The sequence below is a fragment of the Bemisia tabaci genome, chromosome 2 (genome assembly GCF_918797505.1).
Source record: "Bemisia tabaci chromosome 2, PGI_BMITA_v3".
Classification (NCBI taxonomy): domain Eukaryota; kingdom Metazoa; phylum Arthropoda; class Insecta; order Hemiptera; family Aleyrodidae; genus Bemisia; species Bemisia tabaci.
In genome coordinates this window covers 59,933,904-59,956,500 of record NC_092794.1, presented here as the reverse complement: position 1 = coordinate 59,956,500, position 22,597 = coordinate 59,933,904, and the positions used below count along the sequence as shown (strand labels likewise).

The window sequence follows — 22,597 nt, the reverse complement described above, 5'->3', positions numbered from 1 at the left end:
TCATTCCTCGGGGTTAAAAATTGATGTATTAAATAGTCATGACAGTTTTTTGAGGAAACAGGACAATTCAGTTATGATGCTTTAGTATTCTTGATTTATTACTGCCAAAATTGTTGTAAATGGTGTTAAAAGAAGAAAAATTTGAGGTTATTTTATGCTCCACGGTACAATAATGTAAAAATACCGAAAAAAGTATAAATTACCTCATAAAATAAGTTTTAGGTTGGTCATACTACTCATATGAATATTATCGAGAACGCAACTTATTGTTAAAACATCGTGAACATTGATACCAAGTTGACCAATTGCTCAGAGCTGTTGTTGTAAGTGAATGGTTTAAGGGTATTTTCCAGAATGCACCTGGATTTTGCGAAATGTTTCATAAGTAAGAAGCACCAGTCTTAGGATAGCCTCGATTCATTGCAGCGTTCCCAGTTTAAAAATACTGGAGAAAGCTTTGGTCATCAGCACTTGAGTTGAGCTGAACTCATTCTAGCCTGAAGTGACTTTTAAATCAACTTAAGGGGACTCAGTTTGATGGTCTGGAAATTTGGGTGCTCTCACAGTCCTAGATCATACGGTAGTCAATTAGGTGACAAAGTATGAAGTTTTTATTGCAGTATTTCCTTGTTTTATCTCTAATAACGCTGTTCTAATTTTCCTCTTGTTTTCCAGAGGAATCAGGTAGCTCTGACAAAAGGAAGTTTTCTGAAAGTGAATCAACAGATACTGGTGATAGAGATCCAGTCAACAGTGACTGGACACGGATGATCTTATGGGCCATCGAAGCTGATTCTGCAGCCGCCTCTCATTTAAATGAGAGAGATGCATCAAGAGATAGAACCAAAAATCTAGGGGGCTCTGAGTGTAGCGGGGTTAAACCAGGCTCGCAAAAATCTCACTCCAAGCACCCATCATGCGCCCAATCCTCCAGGAGCCTAGAATCACCGGTGCCCATGTGGCGCTGCTATGTAAAGACAGTAAGCGCTGGGCAGTGTCTTCTCACCTTTATTCCAGCTTCATTCAGGGACGTCAAACTTTTAATGCTTGAGCAAGAATTGAAAGATTTCAAACTAACTGGAACTTGCTCTGATCCAGGGAGTTCCCTGTCCATGGTCCACTCCCAGCAAACAGATGCGTCTTCCAAGCAGCTGTTAGAGTCACACCTCAACTCTGCAAGTGATCTGTTTCTGTCAAATATGCCAAACTTAGAAGATAATCAATCGAGGAAACTAATGAATAGTTCTTTGTACAATTCTCCGTCATCCAGTAAAGGTTGGATTTTGGACTCGTCAGACCCTGATAATGGAGTATTTGACTCTAATAGCACGTCTGGTTGGGACATGTACAACAACCATTTAGTACCTGAGTCTCCATTTCGGCTGAGAGCAAGTTCATGGGACCCTGTCAAAAAAGGCACGCAAGAATCAATGAGAATGCAGATGTATACCAGAGCAAGGACTTGCTCTGTTGGAGCTAAAACCAAGCTGTGGATTGAAGAGAAAATGAAAAAGTCCGTCGATTCTTTAATCCAGTCTAAATCCTCAGTTCATCCAGAACTTATTTCTACAGCCATAACCATCCCAGTTTATATCTACGACTGTCCGGTCACCAATTTAATCGATGCCTTAATTCTGAAAGATGAGTACATCAAACCATTTTGCGATGTTTTTCAAGATAAGTGTAGTAATTTTGATGAAGAGCCCGCACCTAACCAGTTAATGAGTCACGAACCTTCTTGCCGTCTTTTGAGCCCAGAGGATAAATCAGAAGACTCCGATATAGGTCCAGGTATTTGAATGTTTTTCATTTTCTAAGGTCCCATTAAAATACATTTGATTCCACATCTTGTTATATGTCTAATGAGCCAGGAATCGCAAATTTTTTCTTTCTAGTTTTCTCTCTTTCTTTTTACTCCGTTTTTTTTTACTGTAAATATCAAAATACTTGAATGAAGTGTTTAAATCAACATGTTTATGAAATTTCCTCTGAGATTGTTTCTTATCCTTGATTGGGAAGAGAACCTAATTTAATCACATAAATTAGTTCGGTGACAGTTTCATTCTCCTCAAATTTCTCGAGAGAGCAATTAATACACAGAAAAGAACTAAATGAATATTGACAGTGAAACTATAAAAGTTTGTATTTTGGCTCGCGACAATTAAAATTCCTTCGCTCATTTTACTGTTTTGAAAGACCAATCACCGTTTTTGCATAAAATTGTTTGTTATTAGCTTTACCCTTTTAGAAATAATTTTTGAAAATTTCATGCAAATATGTCCTGTAATAATCTCCTCAAAATTTAAAGCAAGTTTTGTACATTTTTTCTCACAAATTATGTATATGATAATTTAGAAAAAGTTTAAAAATGTTGACTTTGAAATGTCTGCCTATTAAGGAGTACAAAGTTGTAGCGTGAAGTATCATTTGTTTGATTTTTTCTTGTGTCTTAGATGAAACTTGTTTGAAACTCCATTGCCATGCAATCACCCAAGTTTACAAGAAATGTTTCGTGAAATCACTTTTTAAGTCACTACATCTTGGCTACAAAATCAACTCCAGAGATATTCAAGAAGCTGTTGACCAGTGCCACAAAGCAAAGGCTCTCATCAATATCACTCATTACATAAAGGTATGTACAGAAGAAATCGTACCCATGCATATCTTTCTTCGACTAAAAAGTTTCGTATTAATAATCTCTGTGAATTTAACCTAAGAATTTTCATTTTTGATGCCGTTTTTTTCATGATATTTCGAAGAAAATACACTCTTGATCTTATAATATGAAAGCGAAAATTTACTCAAAAAGGCTAATTTGGTTCTTTTAATAATTTTCCAAATTATTTTCTGAGAAACCTACCTGCATCCTCATTTATAGTTTGTTAACTCGTATTTGAAGTGGATAGTCTTCGTTAAGTATCAGTTTGAAATTTGACCTACTTGAATTTTACCTACTAAAATTTCCTCTGTTTGTTCTACGTTTAATTTCTTGCACCTCCTTATATTGAGGATACAATGAAAATGTAAAACAACTGATGAAAGGCAGTGCAATCCTGATTGCACCTTTTGTGTTAATTTAAGTGGATGTTAATGGAAGTTTGGTCATTGCTTTTGTCAATCTCACTAATCTTCATTGTTACAAAACTGTCAAAACCTTTTTGAATCAGATAGCGCCCAATTCCACCAGTTCAAAATACAGAGTGTGATCCTGATTTCAAACTGCACAGTTGCATCACTTGAAATCACCAAGTTGTATTGCTTGCCGGGGTCCAAAAATTGCAATTAAATGAGGGGAGACAAATTTTATGCAAAATACCCGAGAAAATATCTGCAACCGTCATTCGTTTTTATACACTTAACTTTTTCAACCCAATCTCTTGATTTACCATAGTTTTGCTCAGATTTGGGGAACACCATCCAAGTATCGCCTAATATCAAATTTAATTTAATTTAGATTGTTTGTGGCCATTTACGGGAGTACTATGCACACACTGATACGAAAAAAGAATCTCAATTTGAAAACGAGGAAGAGATCCAGAAATATCCGCTGTCAGCATTGAAAGCATCCTCGGCTTGTCAGGATTTGAAACCTTTACATCGGCTGATCAAAGATAAATTCATGAAAATTCTCCATTCAAGCTTCAAGCAAGTTCCGTGTAATCCGGACTTCTTCTTCTGCGCCCCTAATTGGGGCCCTGAAGCAAGACTGGTAAGTTCTAAAAATTCTGTAATTAGATCTCAAGGTATGATAAAGGCATCAAATTGAATGAAGTGAATTCTTTAGACAGTTTCAAGCAAATTAAATTCTCGACTTAATTTGATTGAAAAGAAAAGGAATGTATGAGTATAACCCAAAAAATAGTGTATACATATTTAAATAGTTAGTTAGTTACTTACATAATTTATGACGATCAGCAACCAGGCCATTTACGTTGGGAATCAGAAAACCTTAAATTTTTAAATTTAATAGTTGAGAATGCAGTTATCTTAAGAATATATATAGAATTTTTCTAACCACAACTAATTCTGAGCAACCACAGTTTAGCAGTGAAGTAATTCTCGAGGGAGTGAAATTTCTCTTCATTTAATTTAAAGTTTACTTTCCTTAGAAAATTTCCTCTACCTTTTTTGATCCCTTTGAGAAGTGATCAAAAAATACTGTCCCCATGCTGCCAATGGGAATGAAGAATCCAGCTCTTATTTTCTGCTCTTGTTTTATGGTAAATAAGAAGTGAATTTTATTTTGTATTTCATTGATTATTAATACTTTGGCAGATGGATGAAACACAGGATTCTGTCATGACGGAGGATTTGCACGTACTCCATAGGATCAACGACTTGATGGAGAAAAATACTCAAATTGAATTCGAATATACGACTGAAGACCAAACAACAATAAATGGTTTGTATTTTATTAAGATATACAAGTTGCAATCATTCAGAACAGAATTTTAACAGTTTTGAGCCCATTATCTTTTTAAATTTTTTTTTATCCTATTAGAACAAAAATAATGTGACAGGAATTGAATCTCTTTGTTTCATGTGCAATCTTCTTTTGTTCAGTTTGTAATTTTTGTAACATTTTTTTAAAAAAAAACTGTGTCAGACATTTTGATAAATAATCAACTTTAGATAGTGGCAATAAGTTACTTGTAAGGGAGTATTTAATGTGAAAGGATCATTTTAAGCTCAAGTTTTTTGTCTGTTTTTTTAAAACAAAAATTTGTCCATTTTTACAGTCTTTAAAAGGAGGACACTTACTTCTTGAATGGCTCTTCTTAATATTTTCCTAAGAGCGGGCTTTTAATTTTCTTTATTAGTGAGGGAGGGTATGAAAATCACGCAGAATTATTTTATACGTTTGAATCTCTGAAGTCTCTTTTGATCCAAAACCAAAAATTTACCTTTATCTTCCAAAAAGTGTTTTAATCTGTGATGCGTTGCAGGGCAAAATCAGTGGGAAGGCCCTCTTGGCTCAGTGACAACACCAGACGATGCCAGAACTTCTCTACTATCAAACATGGACTCTAACAGTATCATTGACTTCTTGGAAGACAACCCAGAAGAAATATCCCCGCTCTTTCTGAATCTTGTTTGCTCAATTAATAATGTGCACAATTGCACAATTAATATTCTTCCCACCTGTCTTGGTAAGTTTACTTCTTAAGGCAGTTTTGGCCTGTCTCTATGAAACAGCATGATACACATGTTTGCGTTAGCGTAATTATTTCTCAATGAATTACTTCTGCTTATCATTGAATTACTTTAAGAAATGAAACTAGCACACACCTAGGAAGTGCTCTCACTGAAAGACTGTTTTCCCTTTAATTACATTCTTTCCAAGTCCAGTTTCACTCATTTTAATTGTGCGCATATTAGTCGCATTCTCAAATGAGCTGTATGGCAAATTCAAGAGACCTCAATATGAGAAAGAGGACCTAGGAAAAAAGATGGAAGTTTTTGTCCTAATCATCATGCTCGCCAACGTGAGGTGTCAACCAACAGAAATGTACAAACAGATTACCCTGAGCAGTTTAGTACTTTTTTTCTCTGTATTCTATTTTTAGGGGAACTTGTAGATTTTTTGGAGTCTGGCGAGTCAGATTTATGCCTGGATGATTTGACAGTGACTCTTGATATGATCTGCCTCACTCTTCCTCCCTCTGCAGAATGTTCGTCCATTGATGTCGAGACTGTGTCAGTCATGAATGGAGAACAGGTTGTTGATTCTTCATGCACAATTGGTGAATCCTTCATAAATTCCATGGATGACAAGTAAGTGAAAGATGTTGATTTCAATGTATCTGTTCATCAATCCGTCCATCTATAATTTTATCTATCTATCTGCGTTTTTTAAACCAACACCAGCCTTTTTTTGTTTTTGTTTTTAGAAGCATCTATCGATCCCAGCAGCTGTAGGTACCTCATCTCAACGTTATATTTTCGCTTGATTTTCTCGAATATGAATTTCATTCACCTGTGTATGTAGATCTAAAGCAAAAACATTTTCTAAAAAAGTTAATTTTATTGAGTTTTTTGTAAGTCATATGTAAAAGTGGTCATGAAAGTTAAAGTTTCATTCCCCAGGAGAGAATGGCTCAGGGATACTAACTGATTTTCTAATGAGGAACATGCTCTCAATAGCTTGGATTGAGCGCAGCATTAAATCAATACTTTAAAAAATTTAGGAAAAATGGTTTTGTTTCCAGGCTACATGAAGACATTCCAGTTCTTGGTGATACACTGCAACATCTACCGGATTATCAGTACAGAGCGGTTTCTCATTGTGTTAACGAGGTGAGTTCTTATTGTCTGATTTTCTCATGGTATCGAAGCGAATAGCTTAAAGCAAATTCTAAGATTTGAATAACTTTTAAACAAAAGTAAACGATGAGTTGAAATGTAGAAGTCAGGGCGAGCAAATATTTGATGGGAAATGGCTCAATGCTTTTGAATGTCTGTTTTACAAATTTTCTAGACCTTTTTAATGATACAGCCCAACTTCTGAAAGTCCGGATATTGGTCTGAGCAATTGAAAATTTTTAGGCTTTGTGCTCATTCATTTCAAAAAACCAAGATATTCAAAGTGTGATTCATTATTTTGGGCTCCAAAAACAAGGAAAAGTAATGCAACTTCCATTTTTTTTTGTGCGCCGTTTTTTTGTAACTTACTGATTTGAAAGTTACAAATGAAATTTTTGATCAATATAGTCAATTCAGCCTTTAATTTTAAATGGTTGTTACCAAAATCATTACAATTTTTAACTTTATTAGACTATTACTATGCAATTACCATGTAGGAACCTCTGGTTTACATCTGCAGTTTTTTTAAGTCTCTTTCTCAGAAAGTAACAATTAGCATAGATTTTTGGTTTGAGCTAATAAGGGAACCATATTATGAGGCAAAATCAAAGTCCTGCAATCATCAGTTGAATAATTTAAAAAATTGATTTACAGATTTCTATTCTTAAAGTAACAGCCTTTGGTTTGTCTTATTTTTATTTTTAAGATTGAATGGTTAATGAGCGACGAGATAGCAGCATTTTTGTTGGACAAATCTCCTGTCGATGAGGAAACGCTATCTCTGGTCACAAACCATGTGTCTTCCTCAACAGGGCGATCCAGTTGTATGCTTGAGAAAGTGCCTTTGTATTTTGTGTTTGGTCCTGATCAAAGTATGCCCAAATTTTTACAGGTAAGAGTTCAATCTCTTGAAATGGACATTTTTAAGAATGGATATGCAGGTGAACACCTTTCTGTGCCAGAGCATTTTCCATCTGTTTTGAATGGATTTATACTTTGATGATTTAGTTTCATCCTAACTTTTTAAACATGAAAGTATTGTAGGTTTTTGAAGCATCTTCAAGCATGAATCTTGCAGACCAGCGGGGTATGTGCAAAACCTCAACAGAGCAATATAATGTACCTCAGTAAATCAATAAGTTATTGGATAAAATAAGTTTCAGTTCGGTCATACTATTCATATAATCATTGATGAGAAAACTGTCTAGCATAGAATCATGAAAATATTGTAAAAATTGATGCCAATTCCACTGAGCCATCGGTTTAGAACTGGTATAGTCTTGTGCGGACAGTTCAGAGTTATCAACTTAAATAAATGGGTTAATTTTCGGAAGGAAAATCCTTGTTATAGTAAATTTTACCGATCTCTAAATTGAACTCCTCTACTGAATATCCTCAAACTTGATGACCAATATGTAATAGCTCCTTCGGTATGAGCATTTTAACAGGTCTTTTTTCAAATTAATTCTAGTTCTAAAGAAACTCTATTTTTCAAAGGAGCTTTTATTTTGTATTTTTTTCCTTCAGGAATTCAATTCTATGAAAATACCAGAATACAAGCTAAAGCAGGAGAAGGATTTTTACTTCCTTATCAAGGATCCAACAGTTATGAAAAAACAAGAAAGCCACAATCCCAGCTTCTTCCTCGGTCCAAAAAATTCGGTAGAATTTTGGAATCCAAATGGTGTGTTTCCCTTACCTCATACTATTTCATTGATCATCCTCAAAGAAGTATGGATGTTCTCTAAGACTTTCGTTTTTTAAAAACAATGAAAGTTAAGAAAAATGGAACTACTCATTTAAAAATGTTTTTTTTTTGGAATGCACATCTCTTCAGAACCAAGTTGTATGTTCCTTTCACCTCAAATGAAAAGAAAAGAAATATTGACCAGGTAGTTTGTTTGTTTTTTAAAATTTAAATGTTACACGCAGATATTTAATATTGATGATGCTTAATTAGTAACTCTTTTTTTCCCCCATGATAATATTTTTCAAAACTATGTACCTATTCTTGTTGAATTTATTTTATTTTTGTAAATATGTTAAAAAAAAAAAAAAAAAAAAAAAAAAAAAAAAAAAAAAAAAAAAAAAGGCGATAGGCTGATAACCTTGTCAACCTCTTCAACCTTTTACCGTGATTTTTTTCAAAACAAGGGCTGTAATTCAAAATTGTTTTTTTTTAAAATTTAACGGCAACTTGTTGTTTTTATCCAGATGACGTAAAGCTCAACACGCCTGGTGGAAAAAATGAAAGGTATGTCTCTTTCCTTGTCATTTGTCCTTAGTACATAATAAGAAACTTTGCCAGTTTTTTTTTTTTATTTTTTTATTTTTTTTCTGGCTGCCAGAATTTTTCAGTTGACATCTTACCTTCTGATTTATTATCCGAATCATTTCCTTTCCTTGATCTTCAGACTTCCTTCTTTTCATTCATCGTAACAGGAAGTTTTTTTGTTTGACAAAATTTTTAAAATAACAGATTTTAGTATTTTTTTTTTCCACTTTGCGAAACCTTTGTTTTCATTTAAGAGTTTACTTCCTTTATCTTGTGAACTACCATTGTAGTGCTAATTTCGCTCTCTTTTGTTATTTTACCTGCAGGTCTTCCTATTTTACCCAAGATTTTCCAAAAGGCCCGCCATCAAACTGGAGCTCAATAGCAGCATGGCACAATGAAGTTTCAAATTTGATGGAAAGTGGATTAGTTAATGAAGATGGTGAGAATTCTATTTTTCAAGTTGTCAAGGGAATTTTTGCAACAAATAAATTCAAATTGAATATTGGCAAAACTAACGTTAATTGAAACTTTGCAAATACAAAGTGCATTAAATGACACTTTGCAAGTTATAATGGAGGACACGAAAGCGAAAAGTACAGATTGGCAATATTATCGAAAACTTAGGTGGAATGAGGAAAGCTTTTTGTTTATTTCTTTCAATATAGAGCATAACGAGTCTCTAACAACTCTTTGATTACGCCTATTTGTGTCTATCTGAATTCTATATTATCTTGAAATTACAGATTTAATTAACCATGCTAATCTTACTCTGTGTATTTTTTTTTAGGTTATGATGCCGGAAGTAGTGACACTAATGAAACTTGTGAATGGTTAAGTGAGTTAGAAATCAAAAGGCCTGAACTTCCCAATTTCTGGTTGATAATGAAAGTAGATAAGGAAGCGGTGACAGTCTTTTTTCATTGCAGGTAATGTGAAAAATTCTCACGCTGATTGAAGGTGTCTTTTTAAATTGTAGCTTTTTTCCTTTTAATTTCAAATAAAACTCAATGTAACCTTCCCATTTTTGTGATGCATAAATTAGATTTCATAAGGGTTAAAAAGGCAAGTACAGTAGCCGCTCGATAATTCGAAGTTGGAGGGACCAGGGATTTTCCTCGAAATAATTAAGAGAATGATTTATTTTAATTATGCAGATTTAGTCAGTGTTATTTTGCTTATTTGGTTTCAGGTTTATTGAATTGCACACTGAAGAAGTGAAAGCGTATCGCATGGTACAGAGCACTGTCATCAGCAACATTCGTTTAGTCTGTAAAACTGTCAATCAGACTATGTTGTTAAATAATTTGCATGACACTCGTATTTGCGACAAACTCTTAGAACCTGAGTCCAGCGATGACGTATGGAAACAAACGTATTCTAAATCTTATGCAGGTAATCATTGTTACATCATGTTATTCTCAATCTCTCTATGCCCTGCCTTTTTAATACCCTTGTTCAATCCAAAACATCTCAGCTCTTACCGAACCGAATTACCTATTTCTTGGCTTTGGCTTTATGATGGACCGTTTCATATTTATTCAATATTACCTGATAGCTAGTGAGCCCTCACTGGTATGCAGGGCTCTTTGCTGATTTAACTTTTCAGCAATCCTTTAATTCTCTACCGGATTCAATGCTTTTTATAACAAGTAGTACCAGCTATCTTGAGGAAATGGTGTAATTTATTGAAATGTCAGTAACATTTGAAAACATATTTTGCCAGGATGATGTAGTACATTAATAATGACCAAAACTTTGATGTTTTCAACACATTGAGACTATAGAGACAGAGAAGAACTAGGAACTTACCCTTTTTCTGTTTTTTCTGTAAGAGCTAAACAACTTTAAAAACTCTGTAAACATATTTTTAGAAGGAAACTTTATTTTCTCCAAAGGATATGATTAATTTGTAGTCTATGATAAGTTTGGAAAAAGTTTGATCAGAAAATTCTACAAAATGGTAGTTAAAGCCATGGCATAAACTTGCAAAAAAATAATTTACCTTCTTTCTCTCTCCCAGGTGCTCCTATACTTGAATCTGTTTAAGTAAAAAGGGGAACTACAAATATATACATATCTCCTTACTTTTTGCAAATTTTATCAGAAAATGTGTGGAACAGCTGTTTAAGTAAGTGAGTCCGAGAGCTGAAGCTCGTCTATTTTGGAAAGTTTCCTTGATTTATAACCAAAAGTCTTGTCTTTCAGATCTAGATGTTTATGAAAATGACACGTACCTTGAGGCAACATCAAAATTTATTCCTGGCTGGTTTTCCTGCCAAGTTGTGTGGGAAACGCACTTCACACTGCATCCAAGATTGAAAACAGGACCGGGCAAACCAGGCCTGTCAAGAGGATTTTCTGCTCTTCGTCTCGTCTTGAACAAATTCGCTGTCACAAATCGAAAAAACATGTTTGTCTATCAAGATAATTCTGGAAATGTATTCTATTTAAGGTATTTTTATGTTTTTTTTCTTTTTTTATGTTTGATTTTCATGCGGAATGCTCAGAACTAAGTTGCTTTGAAATTCTGAGTAGGATGTGTCTTTTTTATCATTATCTTCTTTTTTATTGCCTTTTCTCTGCTTATCAAGCAAAAGAAAATTTTCCTCGGGAGAGGCCAGATTTCAATGAATAGATCTGAGAAGAATATAATTTTGAAATACTAATGAGATAGTCAAAAACTATCGCAAAAAAAGAAGAAAGAAAGAAAGTTGGGCAAACAAATTCGGAAAAAAACTAAGGAAACGGGCAATGCAAACCATTTCAGAAATTGGCTGTCAGATTAATAAATTTTCTCATCAGAACGTTGAAAATAACAACAACAAAAAAAAAATACCTCATTTTTAAGAAGTTGCAGAACTTTTAATTTGAACCCGCACTTTTTATACCCACTCATGAAAGCAGTGAATGCAATAGGTATGATAGAGCAAGAACTTTTCGACATTCTAATTTTATTTTGACTCTCTTGGCAGATTGCATGAAAACATTGGCTCATTTTCTAAGCATAGCATAGACTTTGAAGAAAACTCTTTAAATTCTCTCGAGTCAGTTTCAAGAAGTTCATCTGTAAGCTCTCTTTCTCGGAAAAATGCGGAAGAACACTTATATGTAAGTTTTATTTTTTTCTTCAAATGACCATCCCATTTCTCCAGACATTTTGAGCGTAATATAATCGCCAATTTTTCTCGTGGAAAAAAACACTCTGGAAGTAGCAGGAATGCTCTCATGGAAGAATCGGCCTACATTTTCTAATTAGGAACAAATATCTCTGACTCATGTTAGAAGCAGTGTGTGCGCCTTTAGTTTTCTAATACTGATTGGTGCTTTTATGAATGAGCCAGAAATATTGGTTCCTTATCGCAAAATTAAGTTTAATTGTGATCGAGTGTTTTGAATTGAAGAACTTTGTTAGCTTCTTGATGAAGATACTCCATACACACAGAGAACAGCATCGATTTTATGTAGAAAATAAATTGATAAGAGGAAAGTATAAAGCCTCCTTTGAATGAGATCCACTGAACCCATTTGCAACTATTTGCCCTGTGCGTTGCATGGGTTAACTGCTGGTCTTGTATATTTTAATTTTACACAGTTGCAAATAATGAAAGTCTTTTATTGGTATCCTTTTATAAAGGTATCTCTTGAAAAATTACTCAGACTTATTAAAAATTGGCAACATTTTGATGTCAGCGGCCTTCTTGAACTCTTCTTAGTAACGGTGTAAAGTCTTTTTTTGAAGATTTTTTCTTATGCTAAAGGCACAGGAATTGAGGTAAAAAAAAAACAGCTTTTGGAACAACATTTTTTCAGGACGCCCTCCTCTATGTTAATTACAATTTTATGTTTTGATTCTGTTTGTCAGAATGAGATTATGAGGACAAAATCTGGTGAATCTGGAGACAGTGTTAGCTTGAAGAATGAAGATCACATCACCTTAAAAGTACATGGCATTTCTGAAGCAGGTGAGTTAGGCCAACTTTCCCCCTTTTTTCCTTTGTTGAGGAGATTTTTCATCCACCTGTGCACTGTAATTTCATTTTTGTTTTTTAATCTAATACATTTTTTTTCATAATAGGACATTTTTTTTGGAGGTCTGCCTCACTTATTAAATTATCATTCTTAATATGTAATGATGTGATTTGCCCATTTTTCAGGATTAAACATAAAATTATGAATCACGAAGACGGCTTACGAATGTCTCAATTTTTGTAACAATTTTTTTCATGCTGTTTACATTCAAATTATGCTCTCCCTAAAATGTGCCATCCTGCAAAAACCATTGCCGATTCTGCATAAGAATCCAGCCTCGGAATAAAAGGAGCTGTGACAAGATTTTACGGTTTCTAAAAATTTCTTTTAAACAGTGTAACTATGAAAGCATGTATGCCAATTCAGAATGTCAACACTCTTTCTGATTTTTAATCTTTTGAAGGGAGCATTATTTAACAGTTTTTCACAGAATTTTCAGAGCATATTCTTGAAAGGCAGGAAAAAATCATGCAAAATTTTGTGCCTCTAGAATATTTATTCATTTTCCCAGAAAGTAAAATGTGACAGGGAACCTACGATATAGCAAATTGAGGTATGATGTTTTGTAGTTTCACCATCCAAATGTCTTTTGGTTAAGTGATGACTGATTGAATTGATTAAGGAATGATAGAGTTTAAAAAAAAAACATCAGTTAGTGATAGAAATATTAGCCTCCTCTGTTTAGGGCGTAGTGCAATCATCATGATCATCAGTGGTGTGAAATTCATTCTTTTTAAGATTTTTTTTTTTTTTTTTTTTTTTAACACAGGTCCAGAAGTGAAGAAGGAACTGACACAGGTGCTTCAGAACCGACTTGACGATGCTGTGCTTGAAGTTGTTTCAGTGATGCTTGCACGGAACCCAATGTGTAAACTCTCTCCAGAGGATGTTCACTTCATACAAAAGCCACGTAGTGCCCCTGAGACCATCTATCAGGTTAGTAGGTATAAGTGACTCAAGTAATACTGAAATCATGTCATTCAGGAAGAGTGCGGAAGTTTTTTGACCATCTAACCAACTGCTTGCACAGATGGTCAGAAATTAATTGGCGTAAAAATTACGTATTTCCAGCAAAATTAAGGTAAAAATGGCGTTTATTATGCAACGCTGTGGTAGAAATTGTGCATTTTCTGCAAAATGTTGACTATTTTGACATTCAGAGCATGAAAGAGATCATCATTTTGAAATAATTTTCCGGGAAAATGAGGTTTTTAAAATGAGAAGGCCAAGAACTTTTTGCATTCCTATTATCTAATTCATTACTCTGTATTTTAAACCTAAAATTTTATATTTTTGCCACTTCGCTCTGGTTTTTTTATTTTCTCATAATGATTCTGTGAATTGATGGTTAGACCAAAAACTCATTTATGAGCCACGAGCAATTTTACCAATCACTAATCAACCTTAAAAACTGTTAGCCTTTCCATGTTTTTAACCAAGCTCTGACAAGAATTTTGATGTGGTCTTTGAATCTAATTTAGCACAAAAGGTTAAAGCGCATCAAAATCCAACCCAAGAATCTCTTCGTATGTAATCTGTGCAGTATTCTGTATTTGAAATTTGTTTTCTCTTTTATTCCTACAGTTTTCAGTCCAGAGTCATGCTCTAAGTCATTTGCAAGCATTTTCATTTTATTTGCGGCAAAATCTGCAGCAATTCCTGCATCCACCGAAATATGTAGATCCCAAACCGGCAAATCATTTTCAGGTATATTTAACCGAAAACATATTTTTTGCCTGTACTTTTTTTTTGGTTTACTAGCTTGGGTGAATCTCTACCATACAACAGATCCATAATTAATAAGCGTCAAATGAAATATAATATCTATGTTCATGAGTAGATGTAAGTGCACACTCGATGAGACTTTTTCCAAAGCTCATCACCAGCTGTTTTTGTGTCAAATTTTCAGATAATGCTCTTGAAAAAACAGATCTGACGGTCTGCATCGTGATGATAATCAGTATTGTCTAAAAAAAGGGAATAAAATGATAATAATTTACATGAATCTTGAAATCTATAACACAGCAAGCAAAAAAAGGGAAACCTAGATTCAAAGCTCCAAGAGAGGATGAAAAAGAAAAAATGACCAATCACTGATTTTTCTCTACAGGACTATTCTCAAGCAGAGGATTCACTCAAGCGAGTGAAAGAGTCAGAGATTTTCCTGTATAATCAGAGTCCAGCATCAGGAAATAAAGGCATTGCATGCATTGCTTTGGCTCTTGTTGATCGGGAAAACACTCTGATCGAACACTCAAACTACCCAAAACTCAATCCTGATAGTTACCGAGAGGACCCTTTGACTGTGCAACAGTTCGAAGCTTTGACTGCAACCAACCTTTATGAGCCCAACCCAAGTTTATCAGCTCCAGGTATGTTTAGCATAACTAATAGCTGTCCTTAAATTTTAAGTAGGATACAATGGACGCATGATTTTTGTCTACATTAATTCACACTTTCCGCTCACAGAAAAACCAGAGTTTCCTCGAGTCATTTACACTACCGTTGAAGTATACCATACTATACTTTGCTTATCATGACCATGAAGCACCTCAAAATAAAGTGAGCATTTTTCTTATCAACAGCAATGGTCGTTAAAAAACTACAGCAATTTTTTTCAATTCAAAGTCCTCAGATTCATGCCCATTTTATGTTGTCGGACCTCTTGAAATTATCAGTCATTGAACAGTAGTCATTTCAGAAAATTTAAACTGTTCTATCTTATTTATTTCATTCACTTCTAGATTTTTCATTCATGGCTTTATTCCAGGGCCTGAAGCTCTCATCGAGTTCCGAATTTGGAAACAAGGACGCGTCAATTTGGAAACCCTATGTCAGAAGCTGAAAGGCAGCGTTCGTCATTCCCTGTGGGACTTGCTCATGGAGTTGAAATTATTGACGGCCCCCTTAACGGAGCACGATAGAGGTAATTCGTGTTTCTTATTCATGACGGATCAAACCCCCATTTCAAATTGGATTCTGTATCCACTGACTTTTTTACAAACAAGAAATGTGTTTTATCCAAAACTGTGGAAAGATATTTGAAAGTTGGAGTTCTTTAATTCTATCTTTATTTTCCAGGAAAATGTTGCTTATTTTACATTATATTTCAATTAAAAGTTGAAGCCCTCTCCATTAAAATAACAGTACTGTTCGTCTGATTTGAGTGCGAGAAATGATTCTCATGTCATGCCTTCAATTTCGAAGTTTCAATTGTTGTCAATCGTACCATTTTTAAATTTTCGACTCGAAAATTTAAAAATGAATTTTAAAATTTAGACTCGAGGATTGCTGTCACTATATCATCAAGCAAATCTTCATCTACCAAACTGGCATTATCATTATTTCTCTGTCCTTCCTGAGATTTATATGCGGAGAATCACAAGCAAAAAGTAGAGAGGAAATTTGAGAAAACTATTGTTCACATTTCTTATAAAAGTCAAGGTGCATAAAGGACCCTCTCTTTGTCCAGGGTTTATTGTCCAGTTTTATTGTTCTTTTAAATAAATGAAAATTGATAAAATTGTCAAATATTTAACCTGTCAGGTGCACCTTTTTTCAGCCAAAACTCCACTAATCGCCTTCAAATCAAGCATCTCATCAAGTGGTGAGAAGCAACCAACTTTTGTATGAATTTTGTTTTTCACATAATTCTTTTGGTATGAAAGAAGCTTATATATGAGATGTGCCAGTTTGTCCTGCTATTTGTATGCAATGAAAATTTGTTCAAATCCTCAAGCTTCAGGTTTCAAGAAGAGTGAAAATCCATAATTTAACCACTTAATTGATTCATGTTCATGATGTATTCAGTCCTGATCCTATGAATTAAAACAAAGTTGATTTGAATTTTTCACAGACGACGGTGTCCATGGTCAGCTCCTGGATGTGCACAGTCAGTTAATGCCGCAATGGATGCAATTTGCATCCGACTTAGGTGTACCGTCAGTACTTGTCAACACTGTAACTTTAAGTGCTCGGTAAGTTTTTGGGAGGTCAATTGGATTAATGCATTATTAGTTTGTAAATAACTCGAACTAACTTGATTAAACAATAACTTGTTTCAATTCCAAAAAACTATTGATATGCCTTAAAAATTTTAAAAAATGGATGCAACAAATCAACATATTTTCATTTTGACCTTAATAATCAATTCTCTGAGTAAATATGTGTAAAAATCAACATGCTTCCGTCATATCGGGTGCATTTATCTTGTAAATGTTGCAAAATGCTGCTTTCAACAGTGGTATCAGTATCCCAATCTCAAGTTTCCTGGCACCAAAGTCCCTTCGCTTATAGATGGTCCTAAACATTGTTTCTGATCTTGACTTTACGGAGAACTACCTTTCTATTGCACTTCTTTATCCAATTTTATGGTACATACCAAAACATGTTGTCTGCTACGATTATTTATGGATTCCTGTCCACATTGTCAGGCAGGTCCACAGAGACCAGAGGCTACGAAAGCTGTAGTTTGGTAGCTTTTAGAGCTTGCTAGTACCCTTTGTTGGCTTGCCACTTAACTAAACGTTACTACATTGTCCTAAAGAATGCACCACTGTCATTATTTTGTAATTTTTACTCTCTTTACCAGTCTTTTGCATGTGTAAATTGCTGCTTCCTTTGCCATTGCTGTGGCCTGATGGGACCAGTCTGATCTACACAGGGCAGCACGTTAGTGGTGGTGCGTTGATGATGATAATTATGCCTGTATTTCATCGATCACTTCATGTATCGGTGCTTTCTACACAATTAATCTTGAAGAATAAGCTTCAATTCATTTACAATAAATACTTGACTTCTTTGCACTTCAATTTCAAGTTTGAATTATGACGTGAATGCATTTTTAATTCTTTTCACAGACATCCTATTGGCATAACGGTGAAAGAATTGAATCAGATCATTGCCTTCCATGATATCGAGGGATTTTTATTCTACGAATCAGATTCTTCCGGAGTGCACAAATCTTTGGAGAGAAGCTCCAACATTGAATTATCTTCTTACAGATCCTGCCTTCTCATTGGTAGAAATTTGGTTCAATGGAAATCCTGCCTTTCTACTGACGAGAACTTCCACATTGATAAGTTAGATCCGAAAGGTAAAGTTGATTACTCTTGCGAATATATTTTTCCTTCAAGTTTTAAACCTATATTTACACATTTTGCCCCAGTTGACAAGCTTAGAAGCTCCGTTTTGATCTCTCCCTAAAGGCCTCTGTATGATGTTGTCAGAGAATCCGGAGTTATTATGCTCGTCTATTCGTGACTTGCCTCAGAGAGAGACCTCAATATCCGCAGACAGTATCTTGAAGGGATTAAAAAAACTATGATTCAGCTACAAATTTTCAATTTCTATTTTAATTTGGAAACAACATTTAATATACTCAACATGAAAAAAGGAAAGAAATTCGAAATATTAAGGATGGAAGTAAATAGGTAGGAATGTTACCAGCTCTAACATAATTATTATCTTTGGTTCATTACAGAAAGCAAAATAGGTATTTAAAGGGAGGGATTTGAAACAGCTGATTTTATTTTTCAATGTTTTAACTTTTTTTCTTAAGTTTTTTTCCCTTCAAAATTCTCCAGAAATTTCAATTTCTAGTTACTCCTTGGTAAAAAATCATTTGATTTATATTCTTAAAGCAGTAGTGATATCACCTCAATTTTGATTTTTCAGTTACGGCTTTTTATCCATGATCAGTTCAAACTTATCACATATGATTCGTTACCCTGGCAGATTCTCCCCCCATCTTTTGACAGGGAAAGGATTTTTTTTTATTCAATGTCATTAATTATACTTTACAGTTTCATATTTAGACTTTGGAACATCTTTAATTCACTTCCAGCAGCAATTTTCTGTTTCAGCCGGAGATTAAAGATTTACATGTTTTTGTTTTTCCCCTTAAAAACTGTATTTGTTTATTTATTTTTTACTTTGATTTCAGCTTTAAAAGTACTCCAAAAGTTTGCACCACTTCTGAGGAAAACTGATGATGGCTCTTACCAATTTGTGTCACGGCAGCGGTATCTATTGATCAGTGTGACAAATCAAAAGGTATGGTGTGAAGAGTCTTTTAGTTTCTGATCCACTGTTTTTAAGAAGCAGACACTTTTCTGTAGCAAAATTAGAAAACGGAAAATTTAGTATTTCAATGGAGAATTTGCACACAAAAATTTTAATGAACTGAGTTCGCAGTATTTTTCATAATTTTTTTCTGGCATGGGAAATTGGAGAAAAATTGATCTAAAAGTGAGAAAACATGCTGTCTTATGACGTCATCTGGCAGCATTTCCCATTTAAATGCATGTATTTTAGCAGAATCGGTTATTTTGTCACATCTCCTCTAATTATTGCTCAATTCATGAATCAAGGGTAATTTTGTGTTCAGTTAAATCAGTAGATTCCACTTAAACACGAAATTCATCAAGTTTCAGACCCTTGCAAATTCTCCATTGGGGATTACAGCATATTCCCTGTCTCATTTTTCGTGTACCATCTTCTATAATGTGTATTACGTATCTTTTATTTCTTTCTTATCACTTTTTTGCACGTATTATATTCCTTAAAAATTTCACGGAAAAATATTCCTCATTTTCCTTTTGAAAATGAAAAAAAATGGAGTGGAAAAAAAAAATTTTTTTATCATTAGCTCATATAGTTTTACAATTCTATTGTAAGTATTTATTTCTTCTGATAATTTGCAACTCAAGAAAAAATCCTCTTCCAAATTTTAAAAATGCATGAGTTTCTTTGAGATTCTCTGCTGTGCACAAAAAGTATTCCACAGGAAATGGCTTCAATGAGCTCTCTATCAGCATGAAATGTCTGAAAGCCCTATTGCAATCTGTTGCTTGTAAGAGTTACAGCCATGTAAATAGACTATCTGTATGTATAATTGTTTGAAAATCACTATGGACACTTCAAAAAAGTCTGAAATCCACTCTTGAATGGACAATCTGCATAGTTCGTAAAACGCTCTTTTAAATGTCCTGCCTCCTTGGGCAGGATTTCGTAGTCGCTGGCAATAGGGTCTGCTTAAAGGGAGGCACAAGAAAACCCAACCTGAATAAACAATCTTTCCCAAGAACTGCCACAAACTTTTCTTAAGTTTGATTTTATGATTTTTTTTTTCGGATAGGTATCAAAATAATACTTTTTAACTCTGTATTCTAGATAATTTTGCACCTCTATAATTGGGCAAAAGACAGGGTGGAATCCCTGAATCGAGTAACTAATAATTTGGGTCAGTGGCTCAGCGCTCGCTCTAATTTGTTGTCAAGTATTCTGTACCAAAAAATGGGATTATTCCATAATCAGCCAATCATCAGGCAGATGCAGAATCAGGTAATTAAAGCGTATGCACTCCTCTGCGAACAGCCCTTTAATTTTTCTGTGAAACAAATAGTATGTATGTATTGACTTATGCGTAACTTATTTTTTATAAAAATTCAAGCATGTCTATTTACCAATGTGCTCTGTATATATATCTCTTTTCATTTCATCTTATGATTTTATGGATTGTATTATTCTAAATTAGTCTTTGGAATCTATCTCAGCGGTACTGTTTTGCAAACTATACCTGCAAATCAAAAATAGGCATCATGTATTGACACAGATAGTCTTGTTCAATTTTAGCTTGAACAATCAAAATTTCTCTAATATTTTGCAATTGAAGGTGGGAATTTCATAATCTGTATAACAGGCAGTCAAAGAAAAATTTCCAACACCTTTTACATTATCTTCAAAAAAGTACCTTCTCTGTCTTAGAAATGTGTCCTAATGGTTGAATCCTCCAGATACGAGGAAGTAAAAAGTAATGATATCTATTTCAAAAGAGATAAAAGTGCCACAATACCCTGTTTCCTAGTTTGCTATCAGTAGAAATATTAACCTTTGAAAATATCACAGGAAGAAAGTGTGGAAGAAACCTCAGTTGGTTCTAACACTGTGAGTAATATCATCCAAGCTTTTAATCAAAGGGTGACCACTCTGTTAATACTGGACGTAGATACTTGGTTTTGGATTGATGATTTTTTCTGTTTATTCGCAAAGTATAAGATTCAAACATTGAATTGCGGCTCTGCACACTGTATCAATGACTTGTTATTCTCACTTTAAAAGGAATATTTAATGACTTAGATTTAAGTTTATTATCTTTCTTTCTCTTAATTTTCTTTTCACCCAAGAGCCTGTATAATGACAGTTGTTACTAATATATATTTAATCTATCTCATTCAACAGTGTTTTCTCTATTTTGTGTTATTTTACTCTAACCTTGGATATTTTTTTTAATTAGTCTAATAACCCCTACAACACAGTCGTCACGGATGTCGAAAATTTAACACACTTTCCTGCACATCCACCTCGACCACGCAGTAGTGCTGCTCTCCATCCATCTCTGTTGGAGGCATTTCGCAATACTATTCTCTTACCAAAAAAAGGTTCTAAACCTGTAGCGGATCCAGTCGTTAGAAACACTCAGCAAATGCTCAACATTCTTAAAAGTGATTCCAAAGGTAATTAACTCTTCAAATTAATGTTCAGTTTTTTAAGTTATTAATTTTTGCAAACTGATATAAGATCATGACTCCAAGTAAATTTTCCATATCGTCCATTCGAAACTCTTCTCTTTTAAACTTAACTCTTCAGGTTTTAATAGTACTTGATTTTGTTGTTTTTTTTTGGTTTTTTTCTATTGTTGGGGCTGTTTGAACCATGAAATCAATGTCTCATATCTGTAATTTATTTTTAAGAAGCAAATAGAGTGGATTAATTAACTCTCTTTTTCTAAAGCCCTCCTCATTTTATACGCCAAAAAAAAAAAAAAAAAAAAAAAAAATACATAAATTAACAAATAATTAAATAATCTCAAGAATTCTTATGCCTATTTGAGGAGGCATTACATTATTGCAATGGATTTCGCTTATTTTAGAAGAGAGGGTTTTTTCTTGTTCTTCTTTGAAATTTTCTTTCAACCCCTCAGAATCTAAAATTGATATGAAAGATGAGAAAAGGGTGTCTGAAAAGCCCATAGAGATAGAATGAATAGAAATATGTCACTAGAAAACGATCTATATTTCAAGTTGAATTTTATTTATACTTGAAGAAGGAGAAAGGAAAGGTTTGTAATATTCCAATGTCCAAAGGGTGGTAGATTCAGCGAGATGAGTCCATTAATGAGCCTCTTTGCATTGAAAGTTTAAGAATTCATATTACGCTGTCATACTTACAACGGAGCACCACCAGTTTCAATTTTTCAGGTAACATAATATTTTTTGTACAAATTATCAATTCAATTTTTTTTCCAGAACAACAGAAAAAACTGTATACAATGTGGCAGACAAGAGGCTCAACACCAAACATTCCAATGGCTCCTGAAATTCTCGAACTATTCATCCAGAATGCCCGCACCATCCATTTCTGCATTACACCTCTTTTGTTTTTACCTAGGTATGGTCTAAAATTTCATCGCTTGATATTGGTGCATTTAGTCAAATTTTGCCTTGATTTTTAGACAGATTTTATTTATGTTATATGTTCCATGTATTATGTGTAAAACACTGCAGACATTGTGACTTGGGTCCGCCGAGACTCAAATTCCAGATTTTGATGTCACTGCAACACAAGATAGGTGGACAAACATCCTGACCCCAAAAAATACGAATCCAAACCAATGATCCAATGGTTTGAAGTTTAGATAATATATTCTGAGGGAAGAAGTCTTGAAGTTTCACTTTAATGTGTTCCATGTCTAATACATCTTTAATGAATACATATTTGGGATTTGTTGAGCTTCAACTTAAATCAAACTGCTATCAACTTGCACAATGAGACTTCGAAAAAACTGAGACCAAAAATTCTAAAACCTAAACTTGAACTTTACACACATGACAAAAATGAATGTCCTAGAACTTACTGATTGGATTCTAAGAGCCCTATAATGGTAAAACCTCAGGAATATCAGGAAGGTAATGGAAGAAATTTGTT

At 34.0% G+C, this 22,597-nt stretch overlaps 1 protein-coding gene across 1 annotated transcript in view; it reads left to right on the top strand.

Annotated features, from left to right (window-relative positions):
- Nucleotides 1-22,597, top strand: part of LOC109042712 (KICSTOR complex protein SZT2) — a 52,969-nt gene that overhangs the window by 20,812 nt on the left and 9,560 nt on the right. The window contains exons 22-47 of the mRNA XM_019059608.2: nt 676-1,791; nt 2,454-2,632; nt 3,455-3,709; nt 4,276-4,402; nt 4,947-5,150; nt 5,568-5,775; nt 6,210-6,297; nt 7,010-7,195; nt 7,831-7,987; nt 8,518-8,557; nt 8,905-9,020; nt 9,369-9,507; nt 9,771-9,973; nt 10,787-11,033; nt 11,554-11,689; nt 12,444-12,543; nt 13,380-13,546; nt 14,195-14,317; nt 14,721-14,982; nt 15,381-15,536; nt 16,467-16,587; nt 17,470-17,705; nt 18,555-18,664; nt 19,784-19,954; nt 20,907-21,126; nt 21,919-22,060. Coding sequence (XP_018915153.2) covers nt 676-1,791; nt 2,454-2,632; nt 3,455-3,709; nt 4,276-4,402; nt 4,947-5,150; nt 5,568-5,775; nt 6,210-6,297; nt 7,010-7,195; nt 7,831-7,987; nt 8,518-8,557; nt 8,905-9,020; nt 9,369-9,507; nt 9,771-9,973; nt 10,787-11,033; nt 11,554-11,689; nt 12,444-12,543; nt 13,380-13,546; nt 14,195-14,317; nt 14,721-14,982; nt 15,381-15,536; nt 16,467-16,587; nt 17,470-17,705; nt 18,555-18,664; nt 19,784-19,954; nt 20,907-21,126; nt 21,919-22,060 — 5,209 coding nt within the window. The remainder of the gene's footprint in view (nt 1-675; nt 1,792-2,453; nt 2,633-3,454; nt 3,710-4,275; nt 4,403-4,946; nt 5,151-5,567; nt 5,776-6,209; nt 6,298-7,009; nt 7,196-7,830; nt 7,988-8,517; nt 8,558-8,904; nt 9,021-9,368; nt 9,508-9,770; nt 9,974-10,786; nt 11,034-11,553; nt 11,690-12,443; nt 12,544-13,379; nt 13,547-14,194; nt 14,318-14,720; nt 14,983-15,380; nt 15,537-16,466; nt 16,588-17,469; nt 17,706-18,554; nt 18,665-19,783; nt 19,955-20,906; nt 21,127-21,918; nt 22,061-22,597) is intronic.